At 54.1% G+C, this 23938-nt stretch overlaps 1 protein-coding gene across 1 annotated transcript in view; it reads left to right on the top strand.

The window, feature by feature from the left end:
* Positions 1-19069, top strand: part of LOC138851226 (uncharacterized) — a gene marked incomplete at its 3' end in the record, with an annotated part of 87919 nt that extends 68850 nt beyond the window's left edge. The window contains exons 3-4 of the mRNA XM_070080091.1: positions 756-903; positions 18881-19069. Coding sequence (XP_069936192.1) covers positions 756-903; positions 18881-19069 — 337 coding nt within the window. The remainder of the gene's footprint in view (positions 1-755; positions 904-18880) is intronic.
* Between the last annotated feature and the right edge of the window lie 4869 nt (positions 19070-23938).

Raw genomic sequence — 23938 nt, 5'->3', positions numbered from 1 at the left:
GATAGTGACAGTATGGTGCATCACTACAGTGGTGATGGTGACAGTATGGTGTATCTCTACAGTAGTGATGGTGACAGTATGGTGTATCACTACAGTAGTGATGGTGACAGTATGGTGTATCACTACAGTGGTGATAGTGACAGTATGGTACATCACTACAGTAGTGATGGTGACAGTATGGTGTATCACTACAGTAGTGGTGGTGGCAGTATTGCGTATCACTTCAGTGGTGATAGTGACAGTATGGTGCATCACTACAGTAGTTATGGTGACAGTATGGTGTATCACTACAGTGGTGATATTGACAGTATGGTGCATCACTACAGTAGTGATGGTGACAGTATGGTGTATCACTACAGTAGTGATTGTGACAGTATGGTGTATCACTACAGTAGTGATGGTGACAGTATTGTGTATCACTAAAGTGGTGATGGTGACAGTATGGAGTATGACAACAGTAGTGATGGTGACAGTATGGTGTATCACTACTGTGGTGATGGTGACAGTATGTTGTATCACTACAGTAGTGATGGTGACAGTATGGTGTATCACTGCTGTGGTGATGGTGACAGTATGGTGTATCACTACATTAGTGATGGTGACAGTACGGTGTATCACTACAGTGGTGATGGTGACAGTTTGGTGTATCACTACAGCAGTGATGGTGACTGTATTGTGTATCACTACAGTAGTGATGGTGACAGTATGGTATATCACTACAGTAGTGATGGTGACAGTATGGTGTATCACTACAGGTGTGAGAGTGTCAGCAGCTGCAGTGTCAGCAGCGGCAGTGACGTCACTACCCAGCAGAGGGACGGTGAAGCTGGAGCTAACTGATGTGACTGATGATATAGTGAGTCGTGCCTGTGACCTGGCCCAGGAGCTACAACCTCCAGGAGGGTGAGTCCAACACTGTTGTTCTTGTGTAGTGAGTGAGGTGGTCCAGGAGCTGCAACCACCAGGATGGTGAGTGAGGTGATCCAGGAGCTACAACCACCAGGATGGTGAGTGAGGTGGTCCAGGAGCTACAACCACCTGGATGGTGAGTGAGGCAGTCCAGGAGCTACAACCATCAGGATGGTGAGTGAGGTGGTCCAGGAGCTACAACCACCAGGATGGTGAGGTGGTCCAGGAGCTACAACCACCAGGATGGTGAGTGAGGTGGTCCAGGAGCTATAACCACCAGGAGGGTGAGTGAGGTGGTCCAGGAGCTACAACCACCAGGAGGGTGAGTGAGGTAGTCCAGGAGCTACAACCACCAGGATGGTGAGTGAGGTGGTCCAGGAGCTACAACCAGCAGGATGGTGAGTGAGGTGGTCCAGGAGCTACAACCACCAGGAGGGTGAGTGAGGTGGTCCAGGAGCTACATCTACCAGGATGGTGAGGTGGTCCAGGAGCTACAACCACCAGGATGGTGAGTGAGGTGGTCCAGGAGCTACATCCACCTGGATGGTGAGTGAGGTGGTCCAGGAGCTACAACCACCAGGATGGTGAGTGAGGTGGTCCAGGAGCTACAACCACCAGGATGGTGAGTGAGGTGGTCCAGGAGCTGCAACCACCAGGATGGTGAGTGAGGTGGTCCAGGAGCTACAACCACCAGGATGGTGAGTGAGGTGGTCCAGGAGCTACAACCACCAGGATTGTGAGTGAGGTGGTCCAGGAGCTACAACGTCCAGGAGCTACAACCACCAGGTTGGTGAGTGAGGTGGTCCAGGAGCTACAACCTCCAGGATGGTGAGTGAGGTGGTCCAGGAGCTACAACCACCAGGATGGTGAGTGAGGTGGTCCAGTAGCTACAACCACCAGGATGGTGAGGTGGTCCAGGAGCTACAAAAACCAGAATGGTGAGTGAGGTGGTCCAGGAGCTACAACCACAAGGATGGTGAGTGAGGTGGTCCAGGAGCTAGAACCACCAGGTTGGTGAGTGAGGTGGTCCAGGAGCTACAACCACCAGGATGGTGAGTGAGGTGGTCAAGGAGCTAGAACCACCAGGATGGTGAGTGAGGAGGTCCAGGAGCTACAGCCACCAGGATGGTGAGTGAGGTGGTCCAGGAGCTACAACCACCAGGATGGTGAGTGAGGTGGCCCAGGAGCTACAACCACCAGGATGGTGAGTGAGGTGGTCCAGGAGCTACAACCACCAATATGGTGAGTGAGGTGGTCCAGGAGCTACAACCACCAGGATGGTGAGTGAGGTGGTCCAGGAGCTACAACCACCAGGATGGTGAGTGAGGTGGTCCAGGAGCTACAACCACCAGGATGGTGAGTGAGGTGGTCCAGGAGCTACAACCACCAGGAGGGTGAGTGAGGTGGTCCAGGATCTACAACCACCAGGAGGGTGAGAGAGGTGGTCCAGGAGCTACAACCACCAGGATGGTGAGTGAGGTGGTCCAGGAGCTACAACCACCAGGATGGTGAGTGAGGTGGTCCAGGAGCTACAGCCACCAGGATGGTGAGTGAGGTGGTTCAGGAGCTACAACCACCAGGATGGTGAGGTGGTCCAGGAGCTACAACCACCAGGATGGTGAGTGAGGAGGTCCAGGCGCTACAACCACCAGGATGGTGAGTGAGGTGGTCCAGGAGCTACAACCACCAGGATGGGGAGTGAGGTGGTCCAGGAGCTACAACCACCAGGATGGTGAGTGAGGTGGTCCAGGAGCTACAACCACCAGGATGGTGAGTGAGGTGGACCAGGAGCTTCAACCACCACGATGGTGAGTGAGGTGGTCCAGGAGCTATAACCACCAGGATGGTGAGGTGGTCCAGGAGCTACAACCACCAGGATGGTGAGGTGGTCCAGGAGCTACAACCACCAGGATGGTGAGTGAGGTGGTCCAGGAGCTACAACCACCAGGATGGTGAGTGAGGTGGTCCAGGAGCTGCAACCACCAGGATGGTGAGTGAGGTGGTCCAGGAGCTACAACCACCAGGATGGTGAGTGAGGTGGTCCAGGAGCTACAACCACCAGGATGGTGAGTGAGGTGGTCCAGGAGCTAGAACCACCAGGAGGGTGAGTGAGGTGGTCCAGGAGCTACAACCAACAGGATGGTGAGTGAGGTGGTCCAGGAGCTACAACCACCAGGATGGTGAGTGAGGTGGTCCAGGAGCTACAACCACCAGGATGGTGAGTGAGGTGGTCCAGGAGCTACAACCACCAGGATGGTGAGTGAGGTGGTCCAGAAGCTACAACCACCAGGATGGTGAGTGAGGTGGTCCAGGAGCTACAGCCACCAGGATGGTGAGTGAGGTGGTCCAGGAGCTACAACCACCAGGATGGTGAGTGAGGTGGTCCAGGAGCTACAACCACCAGGATGGTGAGTGATGTGGTCCAGGAGCTACAACCACCAGGATGGTGAGTGAGGTGGTCCAGGAGCTACAACCACCAGGATGGTGAGTGAGGTGGTCCAGGAGCTACAACCACCAGGATGGTGAGTGAGGTGGTCCAGGAGCTACAACCACCAGGATGGTGAGTGAGGTGGTCCAGGAGCTACAACCACCAGGATGGTGAGTGAGGTGGTCCAGGAGCTACAACCACCAGGAGGGTGAGTGAGGTGGTCCAGGAGCTACAACCACCAGGATGGTGAGTGAGGTGGTCCAGGAGCTACAACCACCAGGATGGTGAGTGAGGTGGTCCAGGAGCTACAACCACCAGGATGGTGAGTGAGGTGGTCCAGGAGCTACAACCACCAGGATGGTGAGTGAGGTGGTCCAGGAGCTACAACCACCAGGATGGTGAGTGAGGTGGTCCAGGAGCTACAACCACCAGGAGGGTGAGTGAGGTGGTCCAGGAGCTACAACCACCAGGATGGTGAGTGAGGTGGTCCAGGAGCTACAACCACCAGGAGGGTGAGTGAGGTGGTCCAGGAGCTACATCTACCAGGATGGTGAGGTGGTCCAGGAGCTACAACCACCAGGATGGTGAGTGAGGTGGTCCAGGAGCTACATCCACCTGGATGGTGAGTGAGGTGGTCCAGGAGCTACAACCACCAGGATGGTGAGTGAGGTGGTCCAGGAGCTACAACCACCAGGATGGTGAGTGAGGTGGTCCAGGAGCTGCAACCACCAGGATGGTGAGTGAGGTGGTCCAGGAGCTACAACCACCAGGATGGTGAGTGAGGTGGTCCAGGAGCTACAACCACCAGGATTGTGAGTGAGGTGGTCCAGGAGCTACAACGTCCAGGAGCTACAACCACCAGGTTGGTGAGTGAGGTGGTCCAGGAGCTACAACCTCCAGGATGGTGAGTTAGGTGGTCCAGGAGCTACAACCACCAGGATGGTGAGTGAGGTGGTCCAGTAGCTACAACCACCAGGATGGTGAGGTGGTCCAGGAGCTACAAAAACCAGAATGGTGAGTGAGGTGGTCCAGGAGCTACAACCACAAGGATGGTGAGTGAGGTGGTCCAGGAGCTAGAACCACCAGGATGGTGAGTGAGGTGGTCCAGGAGCTACAACCACCAGGATGGTGAGTGAGGTGGTCAAGGAGCTAGAACCACCAGGATGGTGAGTGAGGAGGTCCAGGAGCTACAGCCACCAGGATGGTGAGTGAGGTGGTCCAGGAGCTACAACCACCAGGATGGTGAGTGAGGTGGCCCAGGAGCTACAACCACCAGGATGGTGAGTGAGGTGGTCCAGGAGCTACAACCACCAATATGGTGAGTGAGGTGGTCCAGGAGCTACAACCACCAGGATGGTGAGTGAGGTGGTCCAGGAGCTACAACCACCAGGATGGTGAGTGAGGTGGTCCAGGAGCTACAACCACCAGGATGGTGAGTGAGGTGGTCCAGGAGCTACAACCACCAGGAGGGTGAGTGAGGTGGTCCAGGATCTACAACCACCAGGAGGGTGAGAGAGGTGGTCCAGGAGCTACAACCACCAGGATGGTGAGTGAGGTGGTCCAGGAGCTACAACCACCAGGATGGTGAGTGAGGTGGTCCAGGAGCTACAGCCACCAGGATGGTGAGTGAGGTGGTTCAGGAGCTACAACCACCAGGATGGTGAGGTGGTCCAGGAGCTACAACCACCAGGATGGTGAGTGAGGAGGTCCAGGCGCTACAACCACCAGGATGGTGAGTGAGGTGGTCCAGGAGCTACAACCACCAGGATGGGGAGTGAGGTGGTCCAGGAGCTACAACCACCAGGATGGTGAGTGAGGTGGTCCAGGAGCTACAACCACCAGGATGGTGAGTGAGGTGGACCAGGAGCTTCAACCACCACGATGGTGAGTGAGGTGGTCCAGGAGCTATAACCACCAGGATGGTGAGGTGGTCCAGGAGCTACAACCACCAGGATGGTGAGGTGGTCCAGGAGCTACAACCACCAGGATGGTGAGTGAGGTGGTCCAGGAGCTACAACCACCAGGATGGTGAGTGAGGTGGTCCAGGAGCTGCAACCACCAGGATGGTGAGTGAGGTGGTCCAGGAGCTACAACCACCAGGATGGTGAGTGAGGTGGTCCAGGAGCTACAACCACCAGGATGGTGAGTGAGGTGGTCCAGGAGCTAGAACCACCAGGAGGGTGAGTGAGGTGGTCCAGGAGCTACAACCAACAGGATGGTGAGTGAGGTGGTCCAGGAGCTACAACCACCAGGATGGTGAGTGAGGTGGTCCAGGAGCTACAACCACCAGGATGGTGAGTGAGGTGGTCCAGGAGCTACAACCACCAGGATGGTGAGTGAGGTGGTCCAGAAGCTACAACCACCAGGATGGTGAGTGAGGTGGTCCAGGAGCTACAGCCACCAGGATGGTGAGTGAGGTGGTCCAGGAGCTACAACCACCAGGATGGTGAGTGAGGTGGTCCAGGAGCTACAACCACCAGGATGGTGAGTGATGTGGTCCAGGAGCTACAACCACCAGGATGGTGAGTGAGGTGGTCCAGGAGCTACAACCACCAGGATGGTGAGTGAGGTGGTCCAGGAGCTACAACCACCAGGATGGTGAGTGAGGTGGTCCAGGAGCTACAACCACCAGGATGGTGAGTGAGGTGGTCCAGGAGCTACAACCACCAGGATGGTGAGTGAGGTGGTCCAGGAGCTACAACCACCAGGAGGGTGAGTGAGGTGGTCCAGGAGCTACAACCACCAGGATGGTGAGTGAGGTGGTCCAGGAGCTACAACCACCAGGATGGTGAGTGAGGTGGTCCAGGATCTACAACCACCAGGATGGTGAGTGAGGTGGTCCAGGAGCTACAACCACCAGGATGGTGAGTGAGGTGGTCCAGGAGCTACAACCACCAGGATGGTGAGTGAGGTGGTCCAGGAGCTACAACCACCAGGAGGGTGAGTGAGGTGGTCCAGGAGCTACAACCACCAGGATGGTGAGTGAGGTGGTCCAGGAGCTACAACCACCAGGATGGTGAGTGAGGTGGTCCAGGAGCTACAACCACCAGGACAGTGAGTGAGGTGGTCCAGGAGCTACAACCACCAGGATGGTGAGTGAGGTGGTCCAGGAGCTACAACCACCAGGAGGGTGAGTGAGGTGGTCCAGGATCTACAACCACCAGGATGGTGAGACAGGTGGTCCAGGAGCTACAACCACCAGGATGGTGAGTGAGGTGGTCCAGGAGCTACAACCACCAGGATGGTGAGTGAGGTGGTCCAGGAGCTACAACCACCAGTATGGTGAGTGAGGTGGTCAAGGAGCTACAACCACGAGGATGGTGAGTGAGGTGGTCCAGGAGCTACAACCACGAGGATGGTGAATGATGTGGTCCAGGAGCTACAATTACCAGGATGGTGAGGTGGTCCAGGAGCTACAACCACCAGAATGGTGAGTGAGGTGGTCCAGGAGCTACAACCACCAGAATGGTGAGTGAGGTGGTCCAGGAGCTACAACCACCAGGATGGTGAGTGAGGTGGTCCAGGAGCTACAACCACCAGAATGGTGAGTGAGGTGGTCCAGGAGCTACAACCACCAGGATGGTGAGTGAGGTGGTCCAGGAGCTAGAACCACCAGGATGGTGAGTGAGGTGGTCCAGGAGCTACAACTACCAGGATGGTGAGTGAGGTGGTCCAGGAGCTACAACCACCAGGATGGTGAGTGAGGTGGTCCAGGAGCTATAACCACCTGGATGGTGAGTGAGGTGGTCCAGGAGCTACAACCACCAGGATGGTGAGTATAATAATAAATTACAGTCAACTGCTTCTCACGACACTTATCCGGTCGAGGCCATTCACATGACACTATTCAGTGTACACTACAACCAGGCCATCTTCAGTGTCACACGACACCCTTTTCATCTCAGTGTTCCACTACGGTCCTGTGCATATCTCAGTGTTCCACTCCATCATACGTCCCTAAGTGTCACACTACGGTCCTGGCCCAGTTCAGTGTAACACTCCAACCTTTTCTTCATGTAATGTCCCACTAAACAGCATCTGATGATTCCGGCCCACAGCTGATCAGCTTAGACGGTGAGTCCACAGACATCACCGGTAGTCCAGCAAATCCTCTCCAAAGCCGGTTGACACACCGCTAGCCGAACGCCATGCTGCAAGCTCACTGAATGCGGCCGTCAAGTAACTTAGGCCAACAGACTCAGTGAGCTGCGGTGAGCGGTTCTTCTAACGCCAGTAGATAGGTACGATTAGGTGTTCAGGTACCTATTGCGTAGATGTTTCTAAAGCCAGTAGCTGTGTACCCTTAGGTGTTCAGGTACCTACTGCTTAGGTGCGTACAGTGAGGCGCTCAGGTACATACTATTTCTAAAGCCAGTAGACGTGTACGATTAGGTGGTCAGGTACCTACTGCTTAGGTGCGTACAGTGAGGCGCTCAGTTACATAATGTTTCTAAAGCCAGAAGACGTGTACGATTAGGTGGTCAGGTACCTACTACTTAGATGTGCACCGTGAGGCACCCAGGTACTTAATGTTTCTAAAGCCAGTAGAGGTGTACGATTAGGTGGTCAGGTACCTACTGCTTAGATGCGCACCGTGAGGCACTCAGGTACTTAATGCTTACAAGCTAAAGCCAGTAGATGTGTACGATTAGGTGGTCAGGTACCTACTGCTTAGATAGTGAGTGAGGTGGTCCAGGAGCTACAACCACCAGGATGGTGAGTGAGGTGGTCCTGGAGCTACAACCACCAGGATAATGAGTGAGGTAGTCCAGGAGCTGCAACCACCAGGATGGGGAGTGAGGTGGTCCAGGAGCTACAACCACCAGGATGGTGAGTGAGGTGGTCCAGGAGCTACAACCACCAGGATGGTGAGTGAGGTGGTCCAGGAGCTACAACCACCAGGATGGTGAGTGAGGTGGTCCAGGAGCTATAACCACCAGGATGGTGAGTGAGGTGGTCCAGGAGCTACAACCACCAGGATGGTGAGTGAGGTGGTCCAGGAGCTACAACCACCAGGATGGTGAGTGAATTGGTCCAGGAGCTACAACCACCAGGAGGTGAGTGAGGTGGTCCAGGAGCTACAACCACCAGGATGGTGAGTGAGGTGGTCCAGGAGCTACAACCACCAGGATGGTGAGTGAGGTGGTCCAGGAGCTACAACCACCAGGATGGTGAGTGAGGTGGTCCAGGAGCTACAACCACCAGGATAGTGAGTGAGATGGTCCAGGAGCTACAACCACCAGGATGGTGAGTGAGGTGGTCCAGGAGCTACAACCACCAGGATGGTGAGTGAGGTGGTCCAGGAGCTACAACCACCAGGATGGTGAGTGAGATGGTCCAGGAGCTACAACCACCAGGATGGTGAGTGAGGTGGTCCAGGAGCTACAACCACCAGGATGGTGAGTGAGGTGGTCCAGGAGCTACAACCACCAGGATGGTGAGTGAGGTGGTCCAGGAGCTACAACCACCAGGATGGTGAGTGAGGTGGTCCAGGAGCTACAACCACCAGGATGGTGAGTGAGGTGGTCCAGGAGCTACAACCACCAGGATGGTGAGTGAGGTGGTCCAGGAGCTACAACCACCAGGATGGTGAGTGAGGTGGTCCAGGAGCTACAACCACCAGGATGGTGAGTGAGATGGTCCAGGAGCTACAACCACCAGGATGGTGAGTGAGGTGGTCCAGGAGCTACAACCACCAGGATGGTGAGTGAGGTGGTCCAGGAGCTACAACCACCAGGATGGTGAGTGAGGTGGTCCAGGAGCTACAACCACCAGGATGGAGAGTGAGGTGGTCCAGGAGCTACAACCACCAGGATGGTGAGTGAGATGGTCCAGGAGCTACAACCACCAGGATGGTGAGTGAGGTGGTCCAGGAGCTACAACCACCAGGATGGTGAGTGAGGTGGTCCAGGAGCTACAACCACCAGGATGGTGAGTGAGGTGGTCCAGGAGCTACAACCACCAGGACAGTGAGTGAGGTGGTCCAGGAGCTACAACCACCAGGATGGTGAGTGAGGTGGTCCAGGAGCTACAACCACCAGGATGGTGAGTGAGGTGGTCCAGGAGCTACAACCACCAGGATGTTGAGTGAGGTGGTCCAGGAGCTACAACCACCAGGATGGTGAGTGAGGTGGTCCAGGAGCTACAACCACCAGGATGGTGAGTGAGGTGGTCCAGGAGCTACAACCACCAGGATGGTGAGTGAGGTGGTCCAGGAGCTACAACCACCAGGATGGTGAGTGAGGTAGTCCAGGAGCTACAACCACCAGGATGGTGAGTGAGGTGGTCCAGGAACTACAACCACCAGGATGGTGAGTGAGGTGGTCCAGGAGCTACAACCACAAGGATGGTGAGTGAGGTGGTCCAGGAGCTACAACCACCAGGATGGTGAGTGAGGTGGTCCAGGAGCTGCAACCACCAGGATGGTGAGTGAGGTGGTCCAGGAGCTGCAACCACCAGGATGGTGAGTGAGGTGGTCCAGGAGCTACAACCACCAGGATGGTGAGTGAGGTGGTCCAGGAGCTACAACCACCAGGATTGTGAGTGAGGTGGTCCAGGAGCTACAACCACCAGGATGGTGAGTGAGGTGGTCCAGGAGCTACAACCACCAGGATGGTGAGTGAGGTGGTCTAGGAGCTACAACCACCAGGATGGTGAGTGAGGTGGTCCAGGAGCTACAACCACCAGGATGGTGAGTGAGGTGGTCCAGGAGCTACAACCACCAGGATGGTGAGTGAGGTGGTCCAGGAGCTACAACCACCAGGATGGTGAGTGAGGTGGTCCAGGAGCTACAACCACCAGGATGGTGAGTGAGGTGGTCCAGGAGCTACAACCACCAGGATGGTGAGTGAGGTGGTCCAGGAGCTACAACCACCAGGATGGTGAGTGAGGTGGTCCAGGAGCTACAACCACCAGGATGGTGAGTGAGGTGGTCCAGGAGCTACAACCACCAGGATGGTGAGTGAGGTGGTCCAGGAGCTACAACCACCAGGATGGTGAGTGAGGTGGTCCAGGAGCTACAACCACCAGGATGGTGAGTGAGGTGGTCCAGGAGCTACAACCACCAGGATGGTGAGTGAGGTGGTCCAGGAGCTACAACCACCAGGATGGTGAGTGAGGTGGTCCAGGAGCTACAACCACCAGGATGGTGAGTGAGGTGGTCCAGGAGCTACAACCACCAGGATGGTGAGTGAGGTGGTCCAGGAGCTACAACCACCAGGATGGTGAGTGAGGTGGTCCAGGAGCTACAACCACCAGGATGGTGAGTGAGGTGGTCCAGGAGCTACAACCACCAGGATGGTGAGTGAGGTGGTCCAGGAGCTACAACCACCAGGATGGTGAGTGAGGTGGTCCAGGAGCTACAACCACCAGGATGGTGAGTGAGGTGGTCCAGGAGCTACAACCACCAGGATGGTGAGTGAGGTGGTCCAGGAGCTACAACCACCAGGATTGTGAGTGAGGTGGTCCAGGAGCTACAACCACCAGGATGGTGAGTGAGGTGGTCCAGGAGCTACAACCACCAGGATGGTGAGTGAGATGGTCCAGGAGCTACAACCACCAGGATAGTGAGTGAGATGGTCCAGGAGCTACAACCACCAGGATGGTGAGTGAGGTGGTCCAGGAGCTACAACCACCAGGATGGTGAGTGAGGTGGTCCAGGAGCTACAACCACCAGGATGGTGAGTGAGGTGGTCCAGGAGCTATAACCACCAGGATGGTGAGTGAGGTGGTCCAGGAGCTACAACCACCAGGATGGTGAGTGAGGTGGTCCAGGAGCTACAACCACCAGGATGGTGAGTGAGGTGGTCCAGGAGCTACAACCACCAGGATGGTGAGTGAGGTGGTCCAGGAGCTACAACCACCAGGATGGTGAGTGAGGTGGTCCAGGAGCTACAACCACCAGGATGGTGAGTGAGGTGGTCCAGGAGCTACAACCACCAGGATGGTGAGTGAGGTGGTCCAGGAGCTACAACCACCAGGATGGTGAGTGAGGTGGTCCAGGAGCTACAACCACCAGGATGGTGAGTGAGGTGGTCCAGGAGCTACAACCACCAGGATGGTGAGTGAGGTGGTCCAGGAGCTACAACCACCAGGATGGTGAGTGAGATGGTCCAGGAGCTACAACCACCAGGATTGTGAGTGAGGTGGTCCAGGAGCTACAACCACCAGGATGGTGAGTGAGGTGGTCCAGGAGCTACAACCACCAGGATGGTGAGTGAGGTGGTCCAGGAGCTACAACCACCAGGATGGTGAGTGAGGTGGTCCAGGAGCTACAACCAACAGGATGGTGAGTGAGGTGGTCCAGGAGCTACAACCACCAGGATGGTGAGTGAGGTGGTTCAGGAGCTACAACCACCAGGATGGTGAGTGAGGTGGTCCAGGAGCTACAACCACCAGGATGGTGAGTGAGGTGGTCCAGGAGCTACAACCACCAGGATGGTGAGTGAGGTGGTCCAGGAGCTACAACCACCAGGATTGTGAGTGAGGTGGTCCAGGAGCTACAACCACCAGGATGGTGAGTGAGGTGGTCCAGGAGCTACAACCACCAGGATGGTGAGTGAGGTGGTCCAGGAGCTACAACCACCAGGATGGTGAGTGAGGTGGTCCAGGAGCTACAACCACCAGGATGGTGAGTGAGGTGGTCCAGGAGCTACAACCACCAGGATGGTGAGTGAGGTGGTCCAGGAGCTGCAACCACCAGGATGGTGAGTGAGGTGGTCCAGGAGCTACAACCACCAGGATGGTGAGTGAGGTGGTCCAGGAGCTGCAACCACCAGGATGGTGAGTGAGGTGGTCCAGGAGCTACAACCACCAGGATGGTGAGTGAGGTGGTCCAGGAGCTACAACCACCAGGATGGTGAGTGAGGTGGTCCAGGAGCTATAACCACCAGGATGGTGAGTGAGGTGGTCCAGGAGCTACAACCACCAGGATGGTGAGTGAGATGGTCCAGGAGCTACAACCACCAGGATGGTGAGTGAGGTGGTCCAGGAGCTACAACCACCAGGATGGTGAGTGAGGTGGTCCAGGAGCTACAACCACCAGGATGGTGAGTGAGGTGGTCCAGGAGCTACAACCACCAGGATGGTGAGTGAGGTGGTCCAGGAGCTACAACCACCAGGATGGTGAGTGAGGTGGTCCAGGAGCTACAACCACCAGGATGGTGAGTGAGGTGGTCCAGGAGCTACAACCACCAGGATGGTGAGTGAGGTGGTCCAGGAGCTACAACCACCAGGATGGTGAGTGAGGTGGTCCAGGAGCTACAACCACCAGGATGGTGAGTGAGGTGGTCCAGGAGCTACAACCACAAGGATGGTGAGTGAGGTGGTCCAGGAGCTACAACCACCAGGATGGTGAGTGAGGTGGTCCAGGAGCTACAACCACCAGGATGGTGAGTGAGGTGGTCCAGGAGCTACAACCACCAGGATGGTGAGTGAGGTGGTCCAGGAGCTACAACCACCAGGATGGTGAGTGAGGTGGTCCAGGAGCTACAACCACCAGGATGGTGAGTGAGGTGGTCCAGGAGCTACAACCACCAGGATGGTGAGTGAGGTGGTCCAGGAGCTACAACCACCAGGATGGTGAGTGAGGTGGTCCAGGAGCTACAACCACCAGGATGGTGAGTGAGGTGGTCCAGGAGCTACAACCACCAGGATGGTGAGTGAGGTGGTCCAGGAGCTACAACCACCAGGATGGTGAGTGAGGTGGTCCAGGAGCTACAACCACCAGGATGGTGAGTGAGGTGGTCCAGGAGCTACAACCACCAGGATGGTGAGTGAGGTGGTCCAGGAGCTACAACCACCAGGATGGTGAGTGAGGTGGTCCAGGAGCTACAACCACCAGGATGGTGAGTGAGGTGGTCCAGGAGCTGCAACCACCAGGATGGTGAGTGAGGTGGTCCAGGAGCTACAACCACCAGGATGGTGAGTGAGGTGGTCCAGGAGCTACAACCACCAGGATGGTGAGTGAGGTGGTCCAGGAGCTACAACCACCAGGATGGTGAGTGAGGTGGTCCAGGAGCTACAACCACCAGGATGGTGAGTGAGGTGGTCCAGGAGCTACAACCACCAGGATGGTGAGTGAGGTGGTCCAGGAGCTACAACCACCAGGATGGTGAGTGAGGTGGTCCAGGAGCTACAACCACCAGGATGGTGAGTGAGGTGGTCCAGGAGCTACAACCACCAGGATGGTGAGTGAGGTGGTCCAGGAGCTACAACCACCAGGATGGTGAGTGAGGTGGTCCAGGAGCTACAACCACCAGGATGGTGAGTGAGGTGGTCCAGGAGCTACAACCACCAGGATGGTGAGTGAGGTGGTCCAGGAGCTACAACCACCAGGATGGTGAGTGAGGTGGTCCAGGAGCTACAACCACCAGGATGGTGAGTGAGGTGGTCCAGGAGCTACAACCACCAGGATGGTGAGTGAGGTGGTCCAGGAGCTACAACCACCAGGATGGTGAGTGAGGTGGTCCAGGAGCTACAACCACCAGGATGGTGAGTGAGGTGGTCCAGGAGCTACAACCACCAGGATGGTGAGTGAGGTGGTCCAGGAGCTACAACCACCAGGATGGTGAGTGAGGTGGTCCAGGAGCTACAACCACCAGGATGGTGAGTGAGGTGGTCCAGGAGCTACAACCACCAGGATGGTGAGTGAGGTGGTCCAGGAGCTACAACCACCAGGATGGTGAGTGAGGTGGTCCAGGAGCTACAACCACCAGGATGGTGAGTGAGGTGGTCCAGGAGCTACAACCACCAGGATGGTGAGTGAGGTGGTCCAGGAGCTACAACCACCAGGATGGTGAGTGAGGTGGTCCAGGAGCTACAACCACCAGGGTGGTGAGTGAGGTGGTCCAGGAGCTACAACCACCAGGATGGTGAGTGAGGTGGTCCAGGAGCTACAACCACCAGGATGGTGAGTGAGGTGGTCCAGGAGCTACAACCACCAGGATGGTGAGTGAGGTGGTCCAGGAGCTACAACCACCAGGATGGTGAGTGAGGTGGTCCAGGAGCTACAACCACCAGGATGGTGAGTGAGGTGGTCCAGGAGCTACAACCACCAGGATGGTGAGTGAGGTGGTCCAGGAGCTACAACCACCAGGATGGTGAGTGAGGTGGTCCAGGAGCTACAACCACCAGGATGGTGAGTGAGGTGGTCCAGGAGCTACAACCACCAGGATGGTGAGTGAGGTGGTCCAGGAGCTACAACCACCAGGATGGTGAGTGAGGTGGTCCAGGAGCTACAACCACCAGGATGGTGAGTGAGGTGGTCCAGGAGCTACAACCACCAGGATGGTTAGTGAGGTGGTCCAGGAGCTACAACCACCAGGATGGTGCGTGTGCGGAAATTAGTTTCTTTTATCACTAATTGGGCGTCTCTGAATTTCATAAGATGATTGGTGGAATTTCGGTGTTGTACACAGGCGTTGTTTAAGTTGTCGTTCCTACATGCGTATATGTGTTCATTGAGGCGGGTGTCGAGGTTTCTTGCTGTTTCACCTACGTAGATCTTGTCACAGCCTCCACAGGGTATAGTGTAAACTCCTGCATTGACTGGTTCGTGGTGCTTGGGTTTTGTCCTGGTTAGATCCTTTATTGAAGTGGTAGAAGCGATGGCGACTCTGGTGTTAGCTTGTGAAAGTACTTTTGAGACGTTTAGTGCAACCTGGCTGTTGGGAAGAATTTATTGACTTGATTGAACTCTGTGTTAACTTCAACTGTTTTTCCTTCAATAACAAGCTCTACAAACAAACCTACGGCATGGGAATGGGGTCCCCAATAAGTGCCGTCCTAGCCAACTTATACATGGAACACCTAGAGTCTGAACACTTCGCCAACATCATCCCTTCAAGCGTCACTTGGTTACGTTACGTGGACGATGTCCTCGTAATAACTCCAAAACGTTTTGATGTACGGGATCTTCAGGCAAGGCTCAACGCAGTTGAACCAGCGATTCAGTTTACACTGGAAGAAGAGTCCAATGACAAGCTACCTTTCCTCGACGTCCTCATTCACAAAGTAGACAACAACCTAAGATTTCAAGTTTATCGGAAACCCACCAATAAAAATGATCTCACACACTTCTATTCCAGTCAAGATACCAAGACCAAAAGAGGCATCATCATCGGGTTTTTCCTAAGAGCATACCGAATTTGTAGTCCTGAGTTTCTTGACGAGGAATGTACTTACATTCACCAAACATTTACTGAGTTACAATTTCCTTCTTTTTTCATCAAAGACTGCAAGAAAAGAGCTCTTCAGATCATCAATTCTCCACGCATCAACGCCGCTCCCAACAAAGTTATAATTCTTCCCAACAGCCAGGTTGCACTAAACGTCTCAAAAGTACTTTCACAAGCTAACACCAGAGTCGCCATCGCTTCTACCACTTCAATAAAGGATCTAACCAGGACAAAACCCAAGCACCACGAACCAGTCAATGCAGGAGTTTACACTATACCCTGTGGAGGCTGTGACAAGATCTACGTAGGTGAAACAGCAAGAAACCTCGACACCCGCCTCAATGAACACATATACGCATGTAGGAACGACAACTTAAACAACGCCTGTGTACAACACCGAAATTCCACCAATCATCTTATGAAATTCAGAGACGCCCAATTAGTGATAAAAGAAACTAATTTCCGCACACGCAAGTGCCTTGAATCAGCACTGATCGCTGTTTCGAATACAATTAAACAAAACAACCACAAGGATGGTGAGTGAGGTGGTCCAGGAGCTACAACCACCAGGATGGTGAGTGAGGTGGTCCAGGAGCTATAACCACCAGGATGGTGAGTGAGGTGGTCCAGGAGCTACAACCACCAGGATGGTGAGTGAGGTGGTCCAGGAGCTACAACCACCAGGATGGTGAGTGAGGTGGTCCAGGAGCTACAACCACCAGGATGGTGAGTGAGGTGGTCCAGGAGCTACAACCACCAGGATGGTGAGTGAGGTGGTCCAGGAGCTACAACCACCAGGATGGTGAGTGAGGTGGTCCAGGAGCTACAACCACCAGGATGGTGAGTGAGGTGGTCCAGGAGCTATAACCACCAGGATGGTGAGTGAGGTGGTCCAGGAGCTACAACCAACAGGATGGTGAGTAAGGTGGTCCAGGAGCTACAACCACCAGGATGGTGAGTGAGGTGGTCCAGGAGCTACAACCACCAGGATGGTGAGTGAGGTGGTCCAGGAGCTACAACCACCAGGATGGTGAGTGAGGTGGTCCAGGAGCTACAACCACCAGGATGGTGAGTAAGGTGGTCCAGGAGCTACAACCACCAGGATGGTGAGTGAGGTGGTCCAGGAGCTACAACCACCAGGATGGTGAGTGAGGTGGTCCAGGAGCAATAACCACCAGGATGGTGAGTGAGGTGGTCCAGGAGCTACAACCACCAGGGTGGTGAGTGAGGTGGTCCAGGAGCTACAACCACCAGGATGGTGAGTGAGGTGGTCCAGGAGCTACAACCACCAGGATGGTGAGTGAGGTGGTCCAGGAGCTACAACCACCAGGATGGTGAGTGAGGTGGTCCAGGAGCTACAACCACCAGGATGGTGAGTGAGGTGGTCCAGGAGCTACAACCATTAGGATGGTGAGTGAGGTAGTCCAGGAGCTATAACCACCAGGATGGTGAGTGAGGTGGTCCAGGAGCTACAACCACCAGGATTGTGAGTGAGGTGGTCCAGGAGCTACAACCACCAGGATGGTGAGTGATGTGGTCCAGGAGCTGCAACCACCAGGATGGTGAGTGATGTGGTCCAGGAGCTGCAACCACCAGGATGGTGAGTGAGGTGGTCCAGGAGCTACAACCACCAGGATGGTGAGTGAGGTGGTCCAGGAGCTACAACCACCAGGATGGTGAGTGAGGCGGTCCAGGAGCTACAACCACCAGGATTGTGAGTGAGGTGGTCCAGGAGCTTCAACCACCAGGATGGTGAGTGAGGTGGTCCAGGAGCTACAACCACCAGGAGGGTGAGTGAGGTGGTCCAGGAGCTACAACCACAAGGATGGTGAGTGAGGTGGTCCAGGAGCTACAACCACCAGGATGGTGAGTGAGGTGGTCCAGGAGCTATAACCACCAGGATGGTGAGTGAGGTGGTCCAGGAGCTACAACCACCAGGATGGTGAGTGAGGTGGTCCAGGAGCTACAACCACCAGGATGGTGAGTGAGGTGGTCCAGGAGCTACAACCACCAGGATGGTGAGTGAGGTGGTCCAGGAGCTACAACCACCAGGATGGTGAGTGAGGTGGTCCAGGAGCTACAACCACCAGGATGGTGAGTGAGGTGGTCCAGGAGCTACAACCACCAGGATGGTGAGTGAGGTGGTCCAGGAGCTATAACCACCAGGATGGTGAGTGAGGTGGTCCAGGAGCTACAACCAACAGGATGGTGAGTAAGGTGGTCCAGGAGCTACAACCACCAGGATGGTGAGTGAGGTGGTCCAGGAGCTACAACCACCAGGATGGTGAGTGAGGTGGTCCAGGAGCTACAACCACCAGGATGGTGAGTGAGGTGGTCCAGGAGCTACAACCACCAGGATGGTGAGTAAGGTGGTCCAGGAGCTACAACCACCAGGATGGTGAGTGAGGTGGTCCAGGAGCTACAACCACCAGGATGGTGAGTAAGGTGGTCCAGGAGCTATAACCACCAGGATGGTGAGTGAGGTGGTCCAGGAGCTACAACCACCAAGATGGTGAGTGAGGTGGTCCAGGAGCTACAACCACCAGGATGGTGAGTAAGGTGGTCCAGGAGCTACAACCACCAGGATGGTGAGTGAGGTGGTCCAGGAGCTACAACCACCAGGATGGTGAGTGAGGTGGTCGAGGAGCTACAACCACCAGGATGGTGAGTGAGGTGGTCCAGGAGCTACAACCACCAGGATGGTGAGTAAGGTGGTCGAGGAGCTACAACCACCAGGATGGTGAGTGAGGTGGTCCAGGAGCTACAACCACCAGGATGGTGAGTGAGGTGGTCCAGGAGCTACAACCACCAGGATGGTGAGTGAGGTGGTCCAGGAGCTACAACCACCAGGATGGTGAGTGAGGTGGTCCAGGAGCTACAACCACAAGGATGGTGAGTGAGGTGGTCCAGGAGCTACAACCACCAGGATGGTGAGTGAGGTGGTCCAGGAGCTACAACCACCAGGATGGTGAGTCCATCATTGTTGTTCTTGTGTTACTTTAATTGTTGATTGTGAGATTCTTGATTGATAGTGATGGTGATGGTGCTTGTAGTAGTGATGATGGTGATGGTGCTGGTAGTAGTGATGATGGTGATGGTGCTGGTAGTAGTGATGATGGTGTTTTTGCTGGTAGTAGTGATGATGGTGGTGGTTGCGACAGTGATGGTGATGGTTGCGACAGTGATGGTGGTGGTTGGGACAGTGATGGTGGTGGTTGCAACAGTGATGGTGGTGGTTGCAACAGTGATGGTGGTGGTTGCGACAGTGATGGTGGTGGCTACAACAGTGATGGTGGTGCTTGCAACAGTGATGGTGGTAGTGTTGTAGATCATCAACAGACAACAACAGTAGTGTCATCATCAACAGGTACCGGTGGATCTGGTGTAACAACAGCACAGTAACAGTGGCGGGCATCCAAGACATGATCCATCAGCTGCATCACCACAGTGTTAAGATGGAGGAGCTGAGAGTAGACACCAGCGTCAGCATCACACCACAACAGCAGCACCAGCTGTTCATCCTGGCTCTCACAACACTCAACCGTCACTTAAGAATGTGAGTGCCTGTGTTACTTGTGTTATTATCATCTTAATGGTAGCAGCTATATTCATGGTAGCTACCATCATCGCAGCTTCCTTCATGGTAGCCGCAATATTCATGACAGCTAACATCATGGTAACTGTTATATTTATGATAACTATCATCATGGTAACTTCATTCATGGTGGCAGCTACTTTCATGATAGCTACCATCATGGTAACTATGTTCATGGTAGCTGTTATATTCTTGATTGCAACTATCATAGAAACTACGATAATGGTAGTGGTTATGTTCATGATAGCTGCTACTCATGGTAGCTATTACATTCATAATCTCCCTCATGGGAAGTTCCTTGACGCTGGTGAGGGGCTCTTGATCAAGGGAATTGAATCAATGCACCAGTTCCCTGAATTAAGCCTGAATACCTTCCATCCCCCACAGGCGCTGTATAATCCTACGGGTTTAGCGCTCCCCTTTGATTATAATAATATAATTACAATATATTCATAATTGCTACCATCATGGTAACGCCTTCATTCATATTAATGATCATGGGAATTACCATTATGCTAGCAGTTATATTCATGTTAACTACCAACATGGTAGTTATATTCATGGTAGCTGCTACTTTCATGATAACTACCATCATGGTAACTGCTCTATTCTAGGTGGAGAGTGTTGTCAGTGTGGACAGTGTTGTCAGTGTGGACAGTGTTGTCAGTGTGGACAGTGTTGTCAGTGAGGAGAGTGTTGTCAGCGTGGACAGTGTTGCCAGTGTGGACAGTGTTGTCAGTGTGGACAGTGTTGTCAGTGTGGACAGTGTTGTCAGTGTGGACAGTGTTGTCAATGAGGAGAGTGTTGTCAGCGTGGACAGTGTTGCCAGTGTGGACAGTGTTGTCAGTGTGGACAGTGTTGTCAGGGTGGACAGTGTTGTCAGGGTGGACAGTGTTGTCAGTGTGGACAGTGTTGTCAGTGTGGACAGTGTTGTCAGTGTGGACAGTGTTGTCAGGGTGGACAGTGTTGTCAGTGTGGACAGTGTTGTCAGTGTGGACAGTGTTGTCAGGGTGGACAGTGTTGTCAGTGAGGAGAGTGTTGTCAGCGTGGACAGTGTTGCCAGTGTGGACAGTGTTGTCAGTGTAGACAGTGTTGTCAGTGTGGACAGTGTTGTCAGTGTGGACAGTGTTGTCAGTGAGGAGAGTGTTGTCAGGGTGGACAGTGTTGTCAGGGTGGACAGTGTTGTCAGTGTGGACAGTGTTGTCAGGGTGGACAGTGTTGTCAGTGTGGACAGTGTTGTCAGTGTGGACAGTGTTGTCAGTGTGGAGAGTGTTGTCAGTGTGGACAGTGTTGTCAGGGTGGACAGTGTTGTCAGGGTGGACAGTGTAGTCAGGGTGGACAGTGTTGTCAGTGAGGAGAGTGTTGTCAGTGTGGACAGTGTTGTCAGTGTGAACAGTGTTGTCAGTGAGGAGAGTGTTGTCAGTGTGGACAGTGTTGTCAGTGTGGACAGTGTTGTCAGTGTGGACAGTGTTGTCAGTGTGGACAGTGTTGTCAGTGTGGACAGTGTTGTCAGGGTGGACAGTGTTGTCAGGGTGGACAGTGTTGTCAGTGAGGAGAGTGTTGTCAGTGTGGACAGTGTTGTCAGTGTGGACAGTGTTGTCAGTGTGGACAGTGTTGTCAGGGTGGACAGTGTTGTCAGGGTGGACAGTGTTGTCAGGGTGGACAGTGTTGTCAGTGAGGACAGTGTTGTCAGGGTGCACAGTGTTGTCAGGGTGCACAGTGTTGTCAGGGTGGACAGTGTTGTCAGTGAGGACAGTGTTGTCAGCATGGACAGTGTTGTCATGGTGGACAGTGTTGTCATAGTGGACAGTGTTGTCAGTGAGGACAGTGTTGTCAGGGTGGGCAGTGTTTTCAGGATGGACAGTATTGTCAGTGAGGAAAGTGTTGTCAGGGTGGACAGTGTTGTCAGGGTGGACAGTGTTGTGAGAGAGGAGAGTGTTGTCAGGGTGGACAGTGTTGCCAGTGAGGACAGTGTTGTCAGGGTGGACAGTGTTGTCAGGGTGGACAGTGTTGCAAGAGAGGACAGTGTTGTCAGGGTGGAGTGTTGCCAGTGAGGACAGTGTTGTCAAAGTGGACAGTGTTGCAAATGAGGAGAGTGTTGTCAGGGTGGACAGTGTTGTCAGGGTGGACAGTGTTGCCAGTGAGGACAGTGTTGTCAGGGTGGACAGTGTTGCCAGTGAGGACAGTGTTGTCAGGGTGGACAGTGTTGTCAGGGTGGACAGTGTTGCCAGAGAGGACAGTGTTGTCAGGGTGGACAGTGTTGCCAGTGAGGACAGTGTTGTCAGGTTGGACAGTGTTGCCAGTGAGGACAGTGTTGTCAGGGTGGACAGTGTTGTCAGGGTGAACAGTGTTGCAGTGAGGACAGTGTTGTCAGTGTGGACAGTGTTGCCAGTGAGGACAGTGTTGTCAAGGTGGACAGTGTTGCCAGCGAGAACAGTGCTGTCAGTGTGGACAGTGTTGTCAGTGTGGACAGTGTTTTCTAGGTGGAAAGTGTTGTCAGTGTGGACAGTGTTGTCTAGGTGGAAAGTGTTCTCAGTGTGGACAGTGTTTTCTACCTGGACTGGTGTGGGTGGCATCCTGGGAGTTAGTTGACTTATATGGGTGGCATCCTGCGTGTTAGTGGACTAGTGTGGGTGGCATCCTGGTAGTTAGTTTACTGGTGTGGGTGGCATCCTGGGTGTTAGTGGATTGGTGTGGGTGGAATCCTGGATGTTTGAGGACTGGTGTGGGAAGCATCCGTGGTGATAATGGACTGGTGTGGGTGGTATCCTGGGTGTTAATGGACTGGTGTGGGTGGTATCCTGGGTGTTAGTGGACTAGTGTGGGTGGTATCCTGGGTGTTAGTGGAATAGTGTGGGTGGTATCTTGGGTGTTAGTGGAATAGTGTGGGTGGTATCCTGGGTGTTAGTGGACTAGTGTGGGTGGTATCCTGGGTTTTTGTGGACTGGTGTGGGTGGTATCCTGGGTGTTAGTGGACTAGTGTGGGTGGTATCCTGGGTGTTAGTGGAATAGTGTGGGTGGTATCCTGGGTGTTAGTGGAATAGTGTGGGTGGTATCCTGGGTGTTAGTGGAATAGTGTGGGTGGCATCCTGCGTGTTAGTGGACTGGTGTGGGTGGTATCCTGGGTGTTAGTGGAATAGTGTGGGTGGTATCCTGGGTGTTAGTGGACTGGTGTGGGTGGTATCCTGTTTGTTAGTGGACTGGTGTGGGTGGTATCCTGGGTGTTAGTGGACTAGTGTGGGTGGTATCCTGGGTGTTAGTGGACTAGTGTGGGTGGTATCCTGGGTGTCAGTGGAATAGTCAGGGTGGTATCCTGGGTGTTAGTGGACTGGTGTGGGTGGTATCCTGGGTGTTAGTGGACTGGTGTGGGTGGTATCCTGGGTGTTAGTGGACTAATGTGGGTGGTATCCTGGGTGTTAGTGGACTAGTGTGGGTGGTATCCTGGGTGTTAGTGGGCTAGTGTGGGTGGTATCCTGGGTGTCAGTGGAATAGTCAGGGTGGTATCCTGGGTGTTAGTGGATTAGTGTGGGTGGTATCCTTGGTGTTAGTGGACTAGTGTGGGTGGTATCCTGGGTGTTAGTGGACTGGCGTGGGTGGCATCCTGAGTGTTAGTGGACTGGTGTGGGTGGTATCCTGGGTGTTAGTGGACTGGCGTGGGTGGCATCCTGGGTGTTAGTGGACTGGTGTGGGTGGCATCCTGGGTGTTAGTGGACTGGCGTGGGTGGCATCATGGGTGTTAGTTGACTGGTGTGGGAGGCACCCTAGGTGTTAGTCGACTGGCGTGGGTGGTATCCTGGGTGTTAGTGAACTGGTGTGGGTGGCATTCTGAGTGTTAGTTTAATAGTGTGTGTGGCATCCTGGGTGTCAGTGGACTGGTGTGGGTGGCATCCTGGGTGTTAGTGGACTGTTGTGGGTGGCATCATGGGTGTTCGTTTGATGGTGTGGGTGGCATCCTGAGTGTTAGTGTACAAGTGTGGGTGGCATCCTGAGTGTTAATGGACTGGTGTGGGTGGCATCCTGAGTGTTAGTGTACAAGTGTGGGTGGCATCCTGAGTGTTAGTGGACTGGTGTGGGTGGCATCCTGGGTGTTAGTGGACTGGTGTCGGAGGCATCCTGGGTGTTAGTGGACTGGTGTGGGTGGCATCCTGGGTGTTAGTGGACTGGCATGGGTGGCATCATGGGTGTTAGTTGACTGGTGTGGGAGGCACCCTGGGTGTTAGTCGACTGGCATGGGTGGTATCCTGGGTGTTAGTGAACTGGTGTGGGTGGCGATAAATGACATGCCCATGCACTCTGCCCCAGGGCCAGACTCGTGGAACTCTGTGTTCATCAAGAACTGCAAGAAGCCCCTATCACGAGCTTTTACCATCCTATGGAGAGGGAGCATGGACACGGGGGTCGTCCCACAGTTACTAAAAACAACAGACATAGCCCCACTCCACAAAGGGGGCAGTAAAGCAACAGCAAAGAACTACAGACCAATAGCACTAACATCCCATATCATAAAAATCTTTGAAAGGGTCCTAAGAAGCAAGATCACCACGCATCTAGAAACCCATCAGTTACACAACCCAGGGCAACATGGGTTTAGAACAGGTCGCTCCTGTCTGTCTCAACTATTGGACCACTACGACAAGGTCCTAAATGCACTAGAAGACAAAAAGAATGCAGATGTAATATATACAGACTTTGCAAAAGCCTTCGACAAGTGTGACCATGGCGTAATAGCGCACAAAATGCGTGCTAAAGGAATAACAGGAAAAGTCGGTCGATGGATCTATAATTTCCTCACTAACAGAACACAGAGAGTAGTCGTCAACAGAGTAAAGT

Source organism: Cherax quadricarinatus, unplaced genomic scaffold, assembly GCF_038502225.1.
Source record: "Cherax quadricarinatus isolate ZL_2023a unplaced genomic scaffold, ASM3850222v1 Contig141, whole genome shotgun sequence".
In the NCBI taxonomy this organism is placed as follows: Eukaryota; Metazoa; Arthropoda; class Malacostraca; order Decapoda; family Parastacidae; genus Cherax; species Cherax quadricarinatus.
The sequence above is the reverse complement of the archived record's forward strand: the minus strand, read 5'-3'. Positions and strand labels throughout refer to the sequence as shown.